Source organism: Balaenoptera musculus, chromosome 14, assembly GCF_009873245.2.
Source record: "Balaenoptera musculus isolate JJ_BM4_2016_0621 chromosome 14, mBalMus1.pri.v3, whole genome shotgun sequence".
Classification (NCBI taxonomy): Eukaryota; Metazoa; Chordata; class Mammalia; order Artiodactyla; family Balaenopteridae; genus Balaenoptera; species Balaenoptera musculus.
In genome coordinates this window covers 9,125,725-9,143,090 of record NC_045798.1, presented here as the reverse complement: position 1 = coordinate 9,143,090, position 17,366 = coordinate 9,125,725, and the positions used below count along the sequence as shown (strand labels likewise).

The window sequence follows — 17,366 nt, the reverse complement described above, 5'->3', positions numbered from 1 at the left end:
TTGAAATGCAGTTACTTTTCTAATTGTGATAAAGCAATATATGAAATTCTTTGTTAACACATTAAACTATAAGAACTAAGAACTAGTTTAATAACTACTGTAATTTTGAAGTAGTGGTGAGTATAAGTTATATTTTGAGATATCTACAAATACTATATTGTAACTTGGAAACATCTGTGATTTTGATTGACTACAAAATCATGGGTGCTGCTAATACAACTGTGGTTTGTTACCCATTCATAACTGAAGGAAGTACTAAATTTAAGTTAGAGGTTAATGCAAACTAAGATGTAATTTTTTTCCCATCCAAGTTTATGGACCTCTTGGATTCTTTCTGTGGACCGCAGGTGACTCTGCCCTAAGGACTGTTGGCCTCACCTCCTCAACTTTTTAAATAGGAGCTCTCTGAGAACAGGTGCTCCTTCATCTCATATTAAGTATCTAGAAAAGGCCTGCCATGCAGTTGGTATCCAGTGCCAGTCTGTTGAGTCTCTTGGATTTTCTAGGTAGACAATCACATTGATTGCAAATATTAGCTTTTCTCTTTTGAATCTTTATACCTCATGTTTCTTGTCCTATTGCATTAGCTGGGATCTTCAGTACAATGCTGAAGAGAAGCAGTGATGGTGGGTACCCTTACTGTATTATGCTCAGTACTCATTTGTTAATTTATGCTGTTGCATAATTACATAATGGAATGTAAAGCACCTGCTGTGCCAGACTCTCTGCTAAAGATGTTAACACAACTGAGATGTTTTCCTGTCCACTGAGAAGACTATGTAGTAGAGGGATTCCAGTGAAGATAGCAGTATTGAGAACATTACCAAATTCTCCAGACTTGCTGACCAGCTCCCTCAGGATCCTGATTCCTAAAAAAGTATGGAAATAGGTCCCTGCTGGTGGCCCCAGCCTCCAGGGCATAGGTAAGGTTGGCAGCTGCAGGCTTTCCCGGGAACACTGCAGTGTAGGTCAACGACGAAGCGCATGGGAAGAATAATGAGTGGTGCCTCCAGCAGGGGTCAGCCAGAAGGTCAGGCCAGGGGCAGTGTCTGAGCCTTTCCTTGGTAGGGCCTGTTGAGATCACCAGCTGTCTGTACTAAGTTTAAAACTACAGGCAGGACTAGTTGTTAAAACCAACAGAAAGAGGATTGCAGCTTTGAGGTGGGAGTTAGGCGAAGGAATACCTGAACCTGTTCCCTCACTCTCTTCCCTTCCCCAGCCCTCAGGGAGTGAACGCAGGGGAGGGCTGGGAAGAACAGTCCACGCTCCTCCACTCTGTCCAGCTGGCCCTGGGGGCGGGAAGGGAGTTTCTAATAAAATATAAAGTGGAAGTTTAGAATGGACCAGACTACACCTTAGGGACCAGAATGGGACTGTTGTAATAACAAAACGTGATTGAGGAGTCAGATCAGACATGTTTTAAGAAAGCCCCCTACCCAGCAGGAGGTGGGAGACAGGATTGGGAGGAGCAGACTCAATAGAAGCTAATGGAAACAGTATCTCTGTGATAGGCAGAATACTGGGCCCCCAGAGATATTCAAGTCTGAATCCTCAGAACCTATGAATATGCTACTTCACATGGCAAAAGGACATTGTACATGTGATTAGGTCAAGGATCTTGAGATGGGGAGATTATCCTGGATTGTTCAGGTGGGTCCAATATAATCACAAGGGTCCTTTTAAAAGAGGGAGGGAGGGGCTTCCCTTGTGGCGCAGTGGTTAAGAATCTGCCTGCCAATGCAGGGGACACGGGTTTGAGCCCTGGTTCAGGAAGATCCCACATGCTGCGGAGCAACTAAGCCCGTGCGCCACAACTACTGAGCCTGCACTCTAGAGTCCATGAGCTACAACTGCTGAGCCCGTGTGCCACAACTACTGAAGCCCACGCGCCTAGAGCCCGTGCTCCGCAACAAGAGCCAGAAGGGACACAGCCAAGTTAACACCTTGATTTTAGCCCTTTGAGAACCCCCTGGACTTCTGACCTCCAGTGCTTTGTTGTTTTAAGTGTTATTTTATTTTTTTAAGCAAGAAGATTTTTTTTAAAATTTTATTTATTTATTTATTTATGGCTGTGTTGGGTCTTCGTTTCTGTGCGAGGGCTTTCTCTAGTTGTGGCAAGTGGGGCCACTCTTCATCGCAGTGCGCGGGCCTCTCACTATCGCGGCCTCTCTTGTTGCGGAGCACAGGCTCCAGACGTGCAGGCTCAGTAGCTGTGGCTCACGGGCCTAGCTGCTCCGCGGCATGTGGGATCTTCCCAGACCAGGGCTCGAACCCGTGTCCCCTGCAGTGGCAGGCAGACTCTCAACCACTGCGCCACCAGGGAAGCCCCTAAGTGTTATTTTTGTGCTGTGTTAGGCGACTAGGTTTGTGGTAACCTGGTACAGCAGCCACAGAAAACCAGTACAGCTCCAAGGAGTTGAGACTCCCCCCCGCCCCTGCCCGCCAACCTAACCAGAAGAAGCAGGGAGGTGTGTAAAAGATAGATGGCTTCTGCCCTTGGAAGTTTGGGACAAGTGGTCTTTTGGGGAAGACGGAAGCTAACGGAAGAACTGAGACCAGTGCGAACAGTGCCAGAAATAAGGTATGGACAGAGCGCTGGGGAAGCCTGGGTGAGGGAGGGCCTGCAGGGGAGGGGCGGGGAAGCTGGGGAAGGGGAGCACTCGTCGGCCTGAGCAAGGGTGTGCTCTGCCTCGAGGCCGGAAGGCTCCTCCCTCGTGCCAATACCAGCCCAGCTGCAGGGCACCTCCTCTTCACCTCCAGCCTCACCTCCCCCCCCCCATTCTAGGGGCGTCCTGACAGCTTCGAGGTTGGCCACCCCCTTAGGGCATTCTGCCCACCCTCCACCCCCTGCCTGCAGATACTGTGCAGGGGACACTCAGGGCCCCCCTTAAGTAACCAGGAGTTGGCAGGGGGTAGGGGGAGCGAGCCGGAGCCAGCCCTGCTTCCCTGAGTGTGTGTGGTGGGGAGGCAGGTGGACCCGCTGCCAAGACATCCCGTTGGAGGAAGGAAGTGGTTCCCTCCTCCCACCCCTTCCCTTAGGGTCGCCTGGGCCAGGATTCTCCTGATTCGTGATTGGCTCCCACGGGCGGGACCTTTGTCCATCTGCGGGATTGCAGGAGGCCCAGGTCAGGCTCGGGCCTGCGGAGCGGGAGGGGGCCGGGTGGGGGGAAGCCAGAGAGCAACAGGGAGACCGACAGACAGGCAAGAACGAGGGCAACGGGACGGACGCGGGCCAGAGCCTGAGACCGGCAGCTGACTGAGTTAGAGGGCGGGCGGCGGGAGGGGGCGGGAGGGGGCGGGCGGGACGGCTGGGCAGGCGCCGAGCTCGCAGTTGCTGCGGTGGCCGCCGGCGGGCCGGGCGCAGGGTAAGTGCTCCAGGGCCCGCCCGGGGCGCGCTGCCCTTCTCCGAGCCCTCCCAGCCCGAGCCTGCCAGGGACCCCCGCGAGATCCCAGGAGGCCCCGGTTTGCCCTGGGTTCTAGCGTTTCCCAGCTTGGGGGAACGCGGGCAGGCAGTGATAACTCAGGGATCCCTGCCTGGCCCACGGATTCTAGAATCCAGTGGAGGAGAGGAGGGCAGGAGACAGCACGCACATCTCCCCTTGAAAACGGAAGTGTTGATAAGAACTACCCTTTTGTATGGAGTGCTTACATGGGCCAGGTGCCTTCACTTCATCACATGCCGCGTAGCAGCAGCAGCAACAGGTGAGGTAGGTACCATCCTTGTCTCCCTCTTCCAGGTGAAGACACCAAGACTCAAAGAGGCCAAGCCACTCGCCGGGGGTCACACAGCCCAAAGAGGCAGAGCCAGAACTCACCCAGGTCGGTGTGAACCCCTGAGTCCTCTTACTCATCATGCCTGCCCTGCCCTGTCCTGCACCCCTAGGGAGACGGCAGGGAGAAACCAGTGCTGGGAATAGTGGAGGAGGCCGAGATGAGCCAGCCTGCTCATCCCTGCAGGAAGAACCTCCACGGCAACAAATCCTTCGCCTGGGTAGGGGGTGCCAAGGAACAAGAACAGTGGGTTGGCGCCAGGTTAAACTCCAGGACAGAGAGGAGAGAGCGGTGCAGCCCCTGTCCAGGAACTCCTGGGCCTGTACCAGCGCTCCCACTGGGCACAGGGGGGCTCTTGCAGGCTTAGCCATGGGACTTCAGTTCTCCGTGCCTCAATTTCCTTGTCTGTTTCCTTTGCTTATCCTTAGCCTCGGGGTTAAGCGTGCTACGTGCCTCAGAGGATTGTCGAGAAGATTAAATGAGATGGTTGGTGTGAAGGCTTAGCCTAGTGTGTGACTCAAGCTGTGCCCCCCTCCACCATCCCCACCCATCTGAAAGCACTTCTCTGTCCTTCACCCTCAAGTCAGAGCTATCTGAGATCAGCGGTATTTCCTGCAGCCCCGCCGCAGCTGGAAGCTTCTTGAGTAAGACCAAGGCTGGGGGCTGCAACTCCTCCCTCTCTGACTCCGAGGGCAAGGCTGGTAGGGGCAGGGTTTTGAAAATCTTTGGGGTGAGGCTTGCACAATTCCAGGACTGCCCTGTAGCCCCCAAGCCCTCCCCCACCACCAGTTTAGCAAGAAGGAGGAAGCCTAGCATATTCTTGCTCCAAAACCTGCTCCTCTCTTTGTCCCCCACATCTAGGCCAGCAGCAAGTGCGACCCCTCCACATATTCTGAATCTGGTCACTCCTCTGCATCCCCACCGCGACCCCCAGATCCTCAGCACTGTCTGCTGAACTCTCTGCACAGTCAGGCCCTGATTGATTCCTGACTCTTCTCATGCCCCCATCCTCACTCCTTTGCCTGCTCACTACAGCCATACTGGCCTCCTCCTTCTTTCTTGGACATACTAAATTCTCTGCTCTCTCAGGGTCTGTGCACATGCCCTTCCTTCTCCCAGGAATTCTCTTTCTTGCCATCTTCTTGTGATGCACCTCCTTGCAATTCAGAGACGACCACAAAAGTCACCTACTCAGAAGCCTTACCTCACCACCCCAAGCCGCAGGAGCCACTCTTGCCTGCCCTTTATTGCATTACTGTTTTTCTTTCCGGAGCTTAGCCCTGGGTGATGTTACCTTGCTTATGTGTTTCCTGGCTAAAACGTCAGCCTACCAGAGCCCAGACCTTTTTCTTGTCTCTTCACTTTGGATTCCCCAGAACCCAGTGCCATGCCTTGCACAGAGTAAAAGTTCCGATAACTTTGTACAATTGCAGGCAGTGTGTGCAACCATCAGAGTTCTACTTCTCATTGCTTAATAGCCTTCTTTCTACATTTCTACATAGACCTCAGAATTGTCATTCCTCCCACTGCCTTCCTCAGCTTTTCCCTACAGTGGGGCTTATAGGCTGTTTCCAGGTTCTAACCCTAATATCCAACTTTGCTTTAAACACTGTGGTACAAATTGCACTTTTTTTTTTTTTTTTTTTGCTTTCAAATGATTTTTGAGTTACAGTTTCCAAACTGATGTGTTCAAGTCAAGGGTATGATCATCTTGAAGGCATATACCACTTATTACCAGGTGACTGTTTAGAAAAATTATCCCCAGCAATGTGTGCAAGTTTTCCTACAGCCCAAGCAGTGGCTTTTTTCATTTTTGTTTTGTCTAGTTTAATGGGGAGGTTATGACAGGTTTAAATTTTCCGTTGCTTGAATTAGTGAATCTGGGTGTTTTTCTATGCATGCGCTAGTTCTGTTTCCTGTCCTGTGGAGGAAGGAAATCTCCAGGGCACCTTAATTTTTCCCTTCACCTTCACTTTTGGTGGTGGTTCCACTTGAGCCCACCTCGTGAGAGCAGGGTGAGGGCCCCCAGGGGCTGGAACAGGAACACACCCAGGTGAACGCTGCTGGTTGCAGAAGCTGCTCTGCCAGTCAACCAGCAAGAAAGTGAGTCCCTTGTGCCCTAAGCATGGTACTGTGGGGAGAAAAAGAACTCTTTTTTTCTTTAGGTCTTTGTGATCTTTTTTCAAAATGGTAATATTTTTTAAATTACAAAAATAACACATGATATATAAGGAACTGGAACTTTGGGAAGCTAATGTTGGTCACTAATGGGAACTACACACACTTCCTCAGGGGAATCCTGTGTGGTCATCCAAAGAGTGCACTTGCTCTAGAGCACACGGCGTAGAACGATCTCTGGAACACTGTGTTAGTCTCCTATGGCCGCTGTAACAAATGACCACACATCTGATGGCTTAAAACAACATAAATTTATTATCTTACAGTTCTAGGGGTCACACGCCCAAAATCAGTCTTGGTACACCAAGATCAAGGTGTTGGCAGGGCTATATTGCTTCTGGAGGCTCTAGGAGAGATCTGTTTCCTTGCCTTTACCAGCTTCTAGAGGCTGCCCTTATTTTTTGGATCATGACCCCATCCCTCCATCTTCAAGACAGCATAACATCTTCAAATCTCACTCTGACTCCAATCCCTGCTTCTGTAGTCATATCTCCTATTCTTCTGAATCTCTTGCTCTACTTGTAAAGACCCTTCTGATTACACTGGGCCCACCTGGATAATCCCCCATCTTGGAGTCCTTAATTTCATCACACCTGCAAAGTCCCTTTTGCCGTGTAAATTGACCTATTCAGAGGTTCTGGGGATTAGGACTGATGGGGCTATCTTTCAACCTCCCACACCCTAAAGGGAAATAAGCAAGGTTCAGAGCAGTGTGAGGGCTCACATTTGTTTAAGGGGAAAAAAAAAGAATAAATATGGCTGTGCTTGGAAAGACATAGAATACCTCCAAAGGCTATGTGGGAAACTGGTAGGAGAGGCTTTCTGGGAAGAACAGGAGTAGAAAGAAGACTTATTTGTCGTAGTATCCTTTTGTATTTCAGCTTTTTACTACATATGTCACCTATGTTAAAAATAAGTTTTAAGAAGTAACACATAGTCATTGTAAAAGTTCAGACCTTCCAGAAGCCAAGAGAAAGAAAATACCCACCCCACCCTCAAATCACTCCCATTTTCTCCAGCAATAACCACTGTAAAGAGTCTGGCTGTATCCTTACAGACTTTTAAAAAATGCATATATCATTTTTTCACATAGATGGGATCATACTGTACACACTATGCTATAATGTGATGGGGGGGCACCTGTTATATTACATCTTTCCTCATCCACACATGGAAATGTAACAGCACTGGAGTCTCCCACTCCCAGATGTACTGTAACTGACTCAACCAGACCCTCCCTCGTTGGTGGACATTTAGATTCTTTGCTGCTTTCCAGAGCAATCTCAGCACTAACATATGTCTGTCTGGTTCTTAATTGGAGTGAAATTCACATAACATAAAATTAAATTTTTTTAAATTAACTTTTAAAGTGAGCAATTCATTGTCATATAATACATTCCCAATGTGGTGCAACTACCACCTCTTTCTAGTTCCAGAACACTTTCATCACCTCAAAAGGAAACTCCGTCCCCATTAGGCAGTCACTTCTCATTCCCCTCTCCCCGTAGTTCCTGGCCACCACCAGTCTGCTTTCTGTCTGTACAGATTTGCATATTCTGGATATTACACATCAATGGAACCAAGTACTGTGTGACATTTTGTGTCTGGCTTCTTTCACTTAGCATAATGTTTTAGAGGTTCATTCATGTTGTAGCATGTGTCAGCACTTCATATCTCTTTTATTTTTTATTGAGGTATGATTGACCTACAGTAGTTTCAGGTGTACAACATAGTGATTCGATATTTGTATATATTGCAAAAGTACTTCATTTCTTTTTATGGCTAGATAACATTCCATTGTATGGATATAACATCTTTTATTTATCCATTCATATGTTAATGGACATGGATTGTTTCCATCTTTGGCTATGAATATTCGTGTACATGTATTTGTTTGAGTGCCTGTTTTCAATTCTTTTGGGTATATACTCAGGATGTGCATCCTTCTCCACCTGCTTTGAGCTTTATTATTTACTATTTTCAGACACTGTTAACCTAAGCAAGTTAAAAATAATTTGTAAGGAAGTGTTGGAAAACACATACTAAGGCGAATGACAGTAGGATGACAGATCTGGACAAATGTTTTCTTATTTTCCAGATCCGGAGACGACAGGAAAATGGCCACCTGGGATGAAAAGGTAAATTAATTCTGGAAGACTAGCAGCGTTAAAGGACCTCCGAGCCTTGAGAAGATAATTCTGTTTGGTGTTTCTAACCGGATAGAGGAAAAACACGTGTTCAGGGTGCTTCTGCCATACCAAAGTGTTAAAAGTCACCAAGGTGAAAGCTGTAGAAGGAACCTCAAGATAGCCTGATAATCGGAAACAGACCATTCAAAACCCAGCTCTGCATTTTAATAGCCCTGTATCATTTGGTCACGCCCTTCACCTCCCCCAGCCTCAGTTTCCTTATCTGGAAAATGGGGAGAAGTTACTTAACCACTCCTGTTCCTGAAGGCTCACGGGGAGGAGTTGAGGAGGCAATGGTCTAGAATGCTAGGCCAATACTGAGCCCATAAGGACTTCTCCCAACTGCTTATTTTACAGATAGAGACATTTGGGCACAGAGAAGTAAAGCTACTTGCTCAAGATCACACAGGTAGGAAGTGGCAGAAATGAGATTTCAACCTAGCCTGACTCCAAAGTGAATGCTCTGCCTCCTGTACTGTGCGGCCATCCTGAGTAGGACTAACAGATTCTGTCCTTGATATCTGGGGTGCAGGCTTGTTGGATCTGGGGAGACATTAGTTGTGAAGGGTGGGGCAAGGTGAAGAGGAAGTGTTGGCTTCCATTTCAGCTGTTCACTTGGAGCTTCTGGGGGCCTGGACAGGTAGAGCTGTCAGGGCAGTGCCAGAAGCTCAGGGTAGCAGAAGAGTGATGGGGCAGAGTTGGAGAAGCAAGTGTGAGGGTTAGAGGACCATGGGATGATGATGATGATGATGATGATGGTGATGGTGATCTTGCATTTTGTCAAATTGATGGCGCCTTTAATTGTAAGAGTATTTCTGATTTAAAGCTGTTTACAGTGTGGGAGGAGGTAATGACCAATGGCACTTACACCATGCCACCAATTCTGATTTCAGAAATGTGGAAACGTGGGAAAATGTTCATCTTTGCATTAATGAAATATGGTGGCATTTCCAGCAGAGGGATGACAATCACCCTCTGTAGAGTTGTGTCAATTCCTGATAAGATATGGGAAGCTTAGTGTCTGCCACCCAGTAACAGGAGTTCCGTGAGTTCCAGTTATCATTAATACTCACAGAAAGGCAAGTGGAACAGTTTCCTTCATTTATAGCTCCCTACTAGGCAAACCAAAAAAACAAGCGGAAACGCTTGATGGTGGTTATGCTGTGGTGTAACCGGCTCACTCCTACATCTCACGAGGGGCTGGATCAACCCACACGACTGCTGGAAAAAAACTTGACAGGGTGTATCAAGAGTCATGAAAATAGTCATAATCAAACCTGGTCATCTTACTTGCGGGAAAGGAAACAACCGATTAAAAGGAAAAAGTATAATTTACAGCACAATTTAGAAACACAAATTTATGTGTTTCTTAGCACGTAAGATGCCATTGATTGTAGATGCACCATTATTTTATGTGCTACGAAGTAGAAAAAGTGCCGCCATTTACTGTGATCTAATGTGACACAACACTGACACTGGTCAATTGTAAGACAGACTTCAGAAATGTTAATATGTAGAAAATGTGGCCTTAGAATTGGTGATAAAGGTGCTAAAAATGAACAGAAAATGCAATAATGAGCACTGACTCCTTGGTAAATTTCTTGGCCATTAAAAAGGCATAAGTCTGATGCATATAGGTAGTGGGGAAAAAATAAGATACAAAGTTGTCTGCAGTCTTCGATTATAATTATAAAAGACATAGAGAGTGAGATGGGTAGATAAGTAGATGATAAGTTTGGTGTGTTGGGATTATTAATTTATTTCTTTTTGCTCATGTTTTCACAATAGTAATACTGAAAGAAATAGATCTGGAGTAAAGGTCTGCTCATTGGGGTGAATGACAGCAGGTAAAGCTGGGGATTCCGGGTACCTCAGGGGGTCTGGCTGCATGGACAAGTCGCAAGGGTGGGGGTGAGGGCACAGAAACATCAGGGCAAGCAGAGTGTTGGAATGCAGAGTCAAGGACACACCTCGGGGGACTCCTGGTGGGGGCAGGAGCCTGTCTGTCATCGCACAGAGGCCAAAAGAAGGGGTGGCCCCAGCGGCATTGCTGGGGAGCTGGGGAAATTGGACCAGGGCCACGTGTAGCAAATAAGCCTCTTACTGATTCAAAGAACAAGTTCCTTTTAATAATTTACCTTGTGAAGTTAATTATGTTTTTAAAAAATTGTTTTAATAGGATTGCTTTTAGGAGCTTTTTAATTGTCCAGCTCCTCTAATTTTGGGGAGGAAAACAGCTCTGTCATAGAAAAAACTGGTGGGGTTTTTAGCCATGGCTCAGACCTGATTTGCTGTAGCCAGCTCTGCCCAGAGGGGCCCCCAGCAGGCTGTGGACATCTGCCCTCCTGAGAGGCCCTCCCTGCCCCTTCCCACCTCTCTGAGCCTCCGTTTTCCTCTTCTGTAAAGTGAGAACAGTGAGGATTAAACAAGATAGTGCCTGGAAAGCACTTAGCAGGGTGCTGGGCTATAACAAACGTTTGAAACACAGGAGCTATTGACGCCATCAAGAGGATAAAGTAGGTTTTCAGCCCATCAGCTGACCTAGTCCCCAGCTCAGATGACTGCATGTCACCAGCCACATCTGGGGAACCTGGTTGCCAGGTGTGCTTAGAAATCCTTGTGGCCATTTGGCCCATTTCTCACAAGGTGTTTGGAGGCACCAGGTTCATTTATGATGCTGGTTCTTGACCTTGGCTGTCCATTAGAGATCCCAACACCCAGGCCACCCCCAGACCAACTGAATCACAATCTTGGGGCCTGGGACCCAGGCACTGGGTTTTTTTTTTTAAAGCATCCAGGTGGTTCCAATGTGCAGCCAGAGCTGAGAGCCATTGGTTAAACTGCAGCTGCCCTGGCCTCCTTCCAAGGACTGAGCCACAGTGGGGCAGGAAAGAGGGGAGCCCTGAATTCTTGTTTATCCCATCTTTTCCACGGCCGAAGCATCACTAAGATGTTGGGGGATGGGGTGGCCCAGATGACTCAGTTGTACTGGTGATAGGTCCTAATTTCTAGCTGGGTAACTATATATTTTTCTTTCTATGCTTTCATTTCTTTCTGTGCTTTTGTTAACACAAATAGCAGCCTGACTTATGCTTCTCAGTTAACATGGCTGATTCACAGACTTTGGGCAGGACTGCCACCTCTCTGACAGTCATCCTCTCCCTCCCCCAGGGAAATAGACAGAGTACATCCCACCATACCCGTGTTTTTCAAACTCAACCCATTAGTGATTCCTGAAATCCATTAATGGGCTGCCATCAGCCTTTTAAGAAATAGAATAAAGTGGAAAACATAAGTCTCTCACATGTTAACTTTAGTGTTGGTTATAGAAGGTATATATGTCAATGTGTACTAAGTGGCAGGATATAAAATGTGTTTCTTATTGAGTAACACTGGACTGAACTCCCCGCCCAGCATTGGCCTTCACCAGCTGTGAGCTGGGTCCAGGGCAGCATTCAGAGAGGTCGTGCAGGAGGGAGAGGGCTCTGGGCCAGGCAGCCTGGGTCAGAGTCTGAGCTCTGCTTCTCACTGGCTGTGTGACCTGGGGCAAGTTGCTTGGCCTCTCTGTTCTCAGTTTCCTCACCTGTAAATGAAGAGGATTCAGTCCCCACCTTGTCGAGTTGTTGCTATATGTTACAAAGGGCTTTTGCACAGAGCTCAGAAAATGGCAGGTGCTCTGGGGATAGTTACAATCACTGCAGTTTCCACTACGTTAAATATTATTTCCCACATCGTCTCCTCCCAGCCTCATGATCAACTTGCCAGGTCAACAGACTCTTCCATCAAGTCAGGAGGGTTTCTGACCCTACAGGAAATGGAGAGAAAAGTTGGAGAATACGTCTCTGGGGCACCTGGGCCACCAGTCAGGCTTCTCAGTCTACCAGCAGCACCACCCACCGCCCAAACTAGTCAGCCGTCACGGTGGTTATTTTCATGAAACCTCAAACTTCCTCCCCACCCTAGAGAAGGAAAAGCTGCTACGCTTATTTAAAGACTTCCCTGATTTTAAAAATAGGCATTCCTCGGAACATAAATCCCTGGGGACAGGGTAGGGGGAGGTGGCGGTAGAGTATGTGAGCCTCTGGGGTACATGAGTCCCCCAAGAGGAGATATTTGCTCGAGGGATTCATTCCACCCTCCAGATATGTTTAGTGGGAGGGAACCTGTGGTCTTCCAGGCATGAAGAATACGGAGGATATGGCATGAGCAGAAACCCACCTACCCAGTCCCCTAATGGGGAGTGGGGGAGGAAACAGACTCTCTTACACAAACAGGTGGATCCGTCTCCACTGGGGAGGCATGTGGGCCATGCATGAATGCAACAGGGGAGGTACACGGTCAGCTTCCTGGAGCTGGGATGCTTGAGGGAGACCTCCTGAAGGAGGAAAAGAAAAATGACAAGGTGGAAGAGGAGTGGGCGTTCTAGGCAGAGGAAATCACGTGTGCAAAGGCCTTGTGGTCGAAGGAACCTATTGAGTACAAAGGGCTGAATGGAGACCATGTGGCCAGAGCAGAGACTGGTGACAGGTGAGGTCGGATAGGCAGGCAGAGGCCACAGCGTGCAGAATGGCTATAGGTCTCTGGAAGGCACTTGGGTCTTTTTTTTTCTTTCCCAGCCGCACCGCACTGCTTGTGGGATCTTAGTTCCCTGACCAGGGATCGAGCCCAGGCCCTTGGCAGTGAAAGCGTGGAGTCCTAACCACTAGACCACCAGGGAATTCCCTGGGTCTTTATTTTTAAGATCAGTGGGAAGCCAAAGAAGAGTTTCAAATAAGGGAGTGCATTAGGGTCCCCAAGATCAGCCCAGGTTCAGTGATTCGCTAGGAAGGCTCATAGGACTCAGCATACAGTTCCACTCATGGCTAAGATTTTTACAAAGAAAAATCAGCAAAGGGAAAAGATACATGAGGTGAAATCCAGGGGAAACCAGGCACAAGCTTCCAGATACCTCTCCCAGTGAAGTCACATGGGACTTGCCTAATTCCTCCAGCAGCAAATTGTGACAACACATGCTAGGAGAGCTTGTTAGAGACTCAGCACCCAAGGTTTTTATTTGGGGGCTGGTCACATGGGTACCTTCCAAACTCCAAAAATTCCAGACTACCCAGAGGAAAGCAGGTGTTCTACATAAACCACTTGTCTTTACAAACAGTCCGGTCACAGTGAGCTGTCCTTACCAGGTGGGAACCCTCCCAAAATCCAAGTTCCCAGATGTCAGCCAAGGGCCAAGCAGGCCTTTCTAAGGGCAGCAGCCCCAGGCCTTTTCTGCACAGGGAGTGACATGATTATGTTTCAAGAAGTGCTCTCGAGAGCACAGGCTGCTGACGAGAACCTAAGAGTGATGGGGAGAACAGTGAGGAGCTGGTACACCCTCCGAGTAAAAGGTGGAGGCCGGGGCAGGGAGGTGGCAGAAGATGGGAGAAGTAGATGATGAATTCAAGGGTCATTTAGATGCTAAAATGCACAGGGCTTAGTGATAGGTGGGCTTTGGGAGAGGGAGATGGAAGGCAGGGGTTGGGGACAACTTCTCTGACCCTGGCTGGGTGTGTCTGAAGATCCCTGGACCCAGAAGATGAGGTGCAGGTGCAAGTCCATGGACTGTCCACTGGGTGGTGGCAATTGCCATGTTGCAAGTCTCAGTTTCCCCTGCTAAGGGAGGGAGGATTGCATCTCAGAACCTTGATTCAGCCTCTTTCAATATCATCGTTCTTGTTGCTTTAAAAAAATCAGCTTTTCTGGCATGTTTTCTCCCTCATTGACAGAGCATCTCAGAAAGAACAAAGCTAGTAGACCTGAGTTCATATGCCAGCTTTACCACTTACGTTTCTTTGTTTTTAAAAACTGTACACCAACAAGTTCTCAGTGTAAGAAATTAAAACAACAAACAGTATATATTAGGTTGAACCACATGAAATTGTCAGTTTCTACCAATTTTGACCTACAAAAATGGTCATTTAAAAAAAAATTTTTTTTAATATTTATTTATTTATTTATTTTGGCTGCACCTGGTCTTAGTTACGGCATGTGGGCTTCTCAGTTGCTTCACATGGGCTTCTTAGTTGCGGCATGCATGCGGGATCTAGTTGCCTGACCAGGGATCGAACCCAGGCCCTTGCATTGGGAGTGTGGAGTCGTACTCACTGGACCACCAGGGAAGTCCCCCAAAATGGTCATTTTTTAAAAAGTCTTATTGCAGGAAAGTTTTCTTGAATTATATCTTGAACCATTCTGCTTCATTGTTTTGGTTTTCTTATTCAGGGATTCCAGTTATGTATACATTAGATATATGTGTGTGTGTCTGTATGTGTATGTATATATATATATTTTTTTTCATTCTCCCTCCCTCCCCACTCCCCCCAAATACTTCATTCTCTGCAGGTTAGATCTCATTACATAAATGACTATTTCTTATGGTTAAACCTAATAGGAAAAAAAAAAGAAAGTTTCTCTTCACCCTCCAACCCAATCCCAATCCCTATCCCTTCATAGAGGTAACCACTTGGTTTGGGTTGTTGATTTTGTTTTTAACAAAAATGGCATTATACATTTTGATCTGTAATATGCTGGTTTTTACTTGATCATAGATGAAAGACACCTTTCTATGTCAGTACGTACAGCCACGCTGACGTACTGCATTCTTAACAGCTGTGTGGTATTCCATAGTGTGGTCTACCACAGTGTATTTAACCATGGACCTTGAGGTTGTAGCAGGTCTGCAGTGAGCATTATGCGTGAGTGTCTTTTTGCTCATGTGTGAGTCCCTTGTCAGGTCAAACAATGACATTTAAAATTTTGATAGAAACTGGTTTAAGGCTGATTCTCCTTTGCTCCCATGCCTGGCACATTGGAGAGACTCAAATATTTTTTCAAAAGATGAAACTGCCTCATTGCCCTCCTAAGAAGGATGTACCCATTTCCTTGCCCACCAGGTAGTGTAGGGGAGTGCCTTCCTCCCCCCATCTCTGTCACCCTGCCACACCAGGTGACTTTGGGCAGTAGGTCTCCCCTCCCCAAACTTCAGTTTCCCCTTCTGTAGAATGGAGAGACCACACCTCCCTGTCCTACCTACTTCTCAGGATTTTTGTCAGCATCAAGTGAGAGCAAGAGGGGATGGAGGTGGCCTATAAGCTGCAAGCAAAAAGAAACAAGTGGTTTTGTGACCTCCAAAGGAGGCTGCTTTCTCCCAGGAATGCAGGATGGATGTGTGGCCCACGAAGATGAGAGAGAGAGAGAGAGCACATGGTCTGTAGTAGTACCCTTGGGCTGACTCAGACACACACCCTCTGTATTAGCTTCCTGGGGTTGCCATAACAAATGACCACAAACCAGATGGCTTAAAACAACAGAAATTTATTCTCTCAGTTCTGAAGTCCAGAGTTCTAAAATCAGGGTATTGGCTGGGTTAGAGGGAGGCTCAGAGGGAGGATCTGTTCCATCCCTTTCTCATAGCTTCTAGTGGTTGCTGGCAATCCTTGGCAATTCTTGGCATTCCTTGGCTTGTTGATGCATCACTCCAATCTCTGCCTCCATCTTCTCGTGGCCTTCTCCTCTGTGTGTCCTCTCCTTTTCTTATAAGGACACCAGTCACTGGATTTAGGGTCCACCCTAAATCCAGAATGGTTTTATTGCAAGATCTTTTTTTTGGCCTCACTGTGTGGCTTGCAGGATATTAGTTCCCTGACCAGGGATTGAACCCAGGCCCTCGGCAGCGAAAGCACGGAGTCCTAATCTCTGGACCACCAGGGAATTCCCAGCAAGATCTTTAACTAATTACATCTGCAAAGGCCTGTATTCCAAGCAAGGTCATGTTCTGAGGTTTCAGATGGACATGAATTTGGGGGCAGCCACAATTCATCCCACTGCACCCTCCTAACAGGCAGATCTCCGGTCACGGGCTGCCTGGCTTTTTCTCAGCCATGTCTTCTAACACAGGGGCTCCAGGTCATACAGCTCAAGGGCATATCCTGGCTCTGCCATTTTCTGAGTGTATGACTTTGGGCAAGGCACCTTTTACACCCAGACTCAAAATGATGGCTTCGACCTCAGAGGGGTGTTAGGAATTAAAATGAAATGGTGCATTTAAGGAACTTACCGGTGTGCTGATACAACAAATAATAAACAATCAGCAATAATAGATGTTGCTGCTGTTGTGTCTTGTTTGGGGTACGAGTATTGATTAATAAGCAAATCAGGTCCCTAAAAGTAGGCTGTGGGACGGAATGGGGAAATGGGGACTTAGGGGATATTAGGCCCTGGGAATCAAGAGTCAGCTGACTTTCTTTAAAAGTACCTTTTTCAGTGATTGTTGGATGACCATGAAATAGGGACTTCCCCCTCCTACAGATGGCAGCTTCAGAGTCTGTAAGAATAGACATTCACAAGAACGTTTTCTTCTCCATCAATCGTGGGTCTGTTTTTCTTGTTTTCCCCCTCTTTCCCAGGTAGTAATTTTTCAAATATAATACCTGTCATGTGTAAACTAGAAGTAGGCGATTACCTTTGATGGGTAGCTCCTGCAGTTTTGTTGTTAATGCATTTATTAAATACTTATTGAGCCCCTCCCTGTGACTGGAGGAGGAAGAGCATCTGCCCTCCCAGAGTTCACAGACCAGTGCCGGAGACAGACAACCTTGAGATGTCACAGTGTTTGTTAGTGAGTGGCTTGATGGGGAAGTAGAGGAAGGACCCTCACCCAGTGGGCGGCGGTTAAGGAAGACCTCCCAGGGGAGGTAAAATTGACGTCTGTAAGACTTGAAAGAGAACTAGGGTGAGACAGGTGAGGGAGGGTATTCTAGGCAGGGGGCAGGCCGTGTGAAGTCCTGGAAGCAAGAGAGAGCATGGTTTATTCTAGACCGCAATGCAGTTGGTGTAACTGGAGTGTGACGGAGGCTGGGGAGGAGACCAAGAGAGCTTTGACCTTGTCCTGAAGGCAGCGGTTGGCACTGGGTGAGGGTGGAGGGACTGAAGGTAATGGGAAGAGAGGGAGGATAGGCGAGGGCAGGGACACAGCCAGACCAGCATTGGGGAAAGGTGACCCTGGCCACCACTGGGTGGGGAAAGGGTCAGAGGCAGGAGGCTGAGTGAGGAGGCTGGTGCTGGCGTCCTGGCAAGAGGTGAGAGCGGTAGGAGAGAGTTAGACGGAGAAGAGAAGGTGCAGCATGAGTGGTGTTTAGGAGGTTAGATTGACGGAGAGAGAGGAGCCAAGGATGATCTTTAGTTCTTGGCTTG

At 47.7% G+C, this 17,366-nt stretch overlaps 1 protein-coding gene across 8 annotated transcripts in view; it reads left to right on the top strand.

Annotated features, from left to right (window-relative positions):
• Positions 1-3,095: 3,095 nt before the first annotated feature.
• Positions 3,096-17,366, top strand: part of HVCN1 (hydrogen voltage gated channel 1) — a 28,729-nt gene continuing 14,458 nt past the window's right edge. The window contains exons 1-5 of one of the 8 annotated variants that reach the window (XM_036823355.1): positions 3,299-3,365; positions 3,738-3,819; positions 4,200-4,415; positions 8,048-8,087; positions 9,927-9,985. Coding sequence is in view for 6 of the 8 variants with exons in the window: in XM_036823349.1 (XP_036679244.1) it covers positions 3,650-3,702; positions 8,048-8,087 (93 nt within the window). In the remaining 2 variants the exon portion in view is untranslated. The other 7 variants (XM_036823357.1, XM_036823353.1, XM_036823350.1 and 4 more) reach the window with 7 other exon arrangements.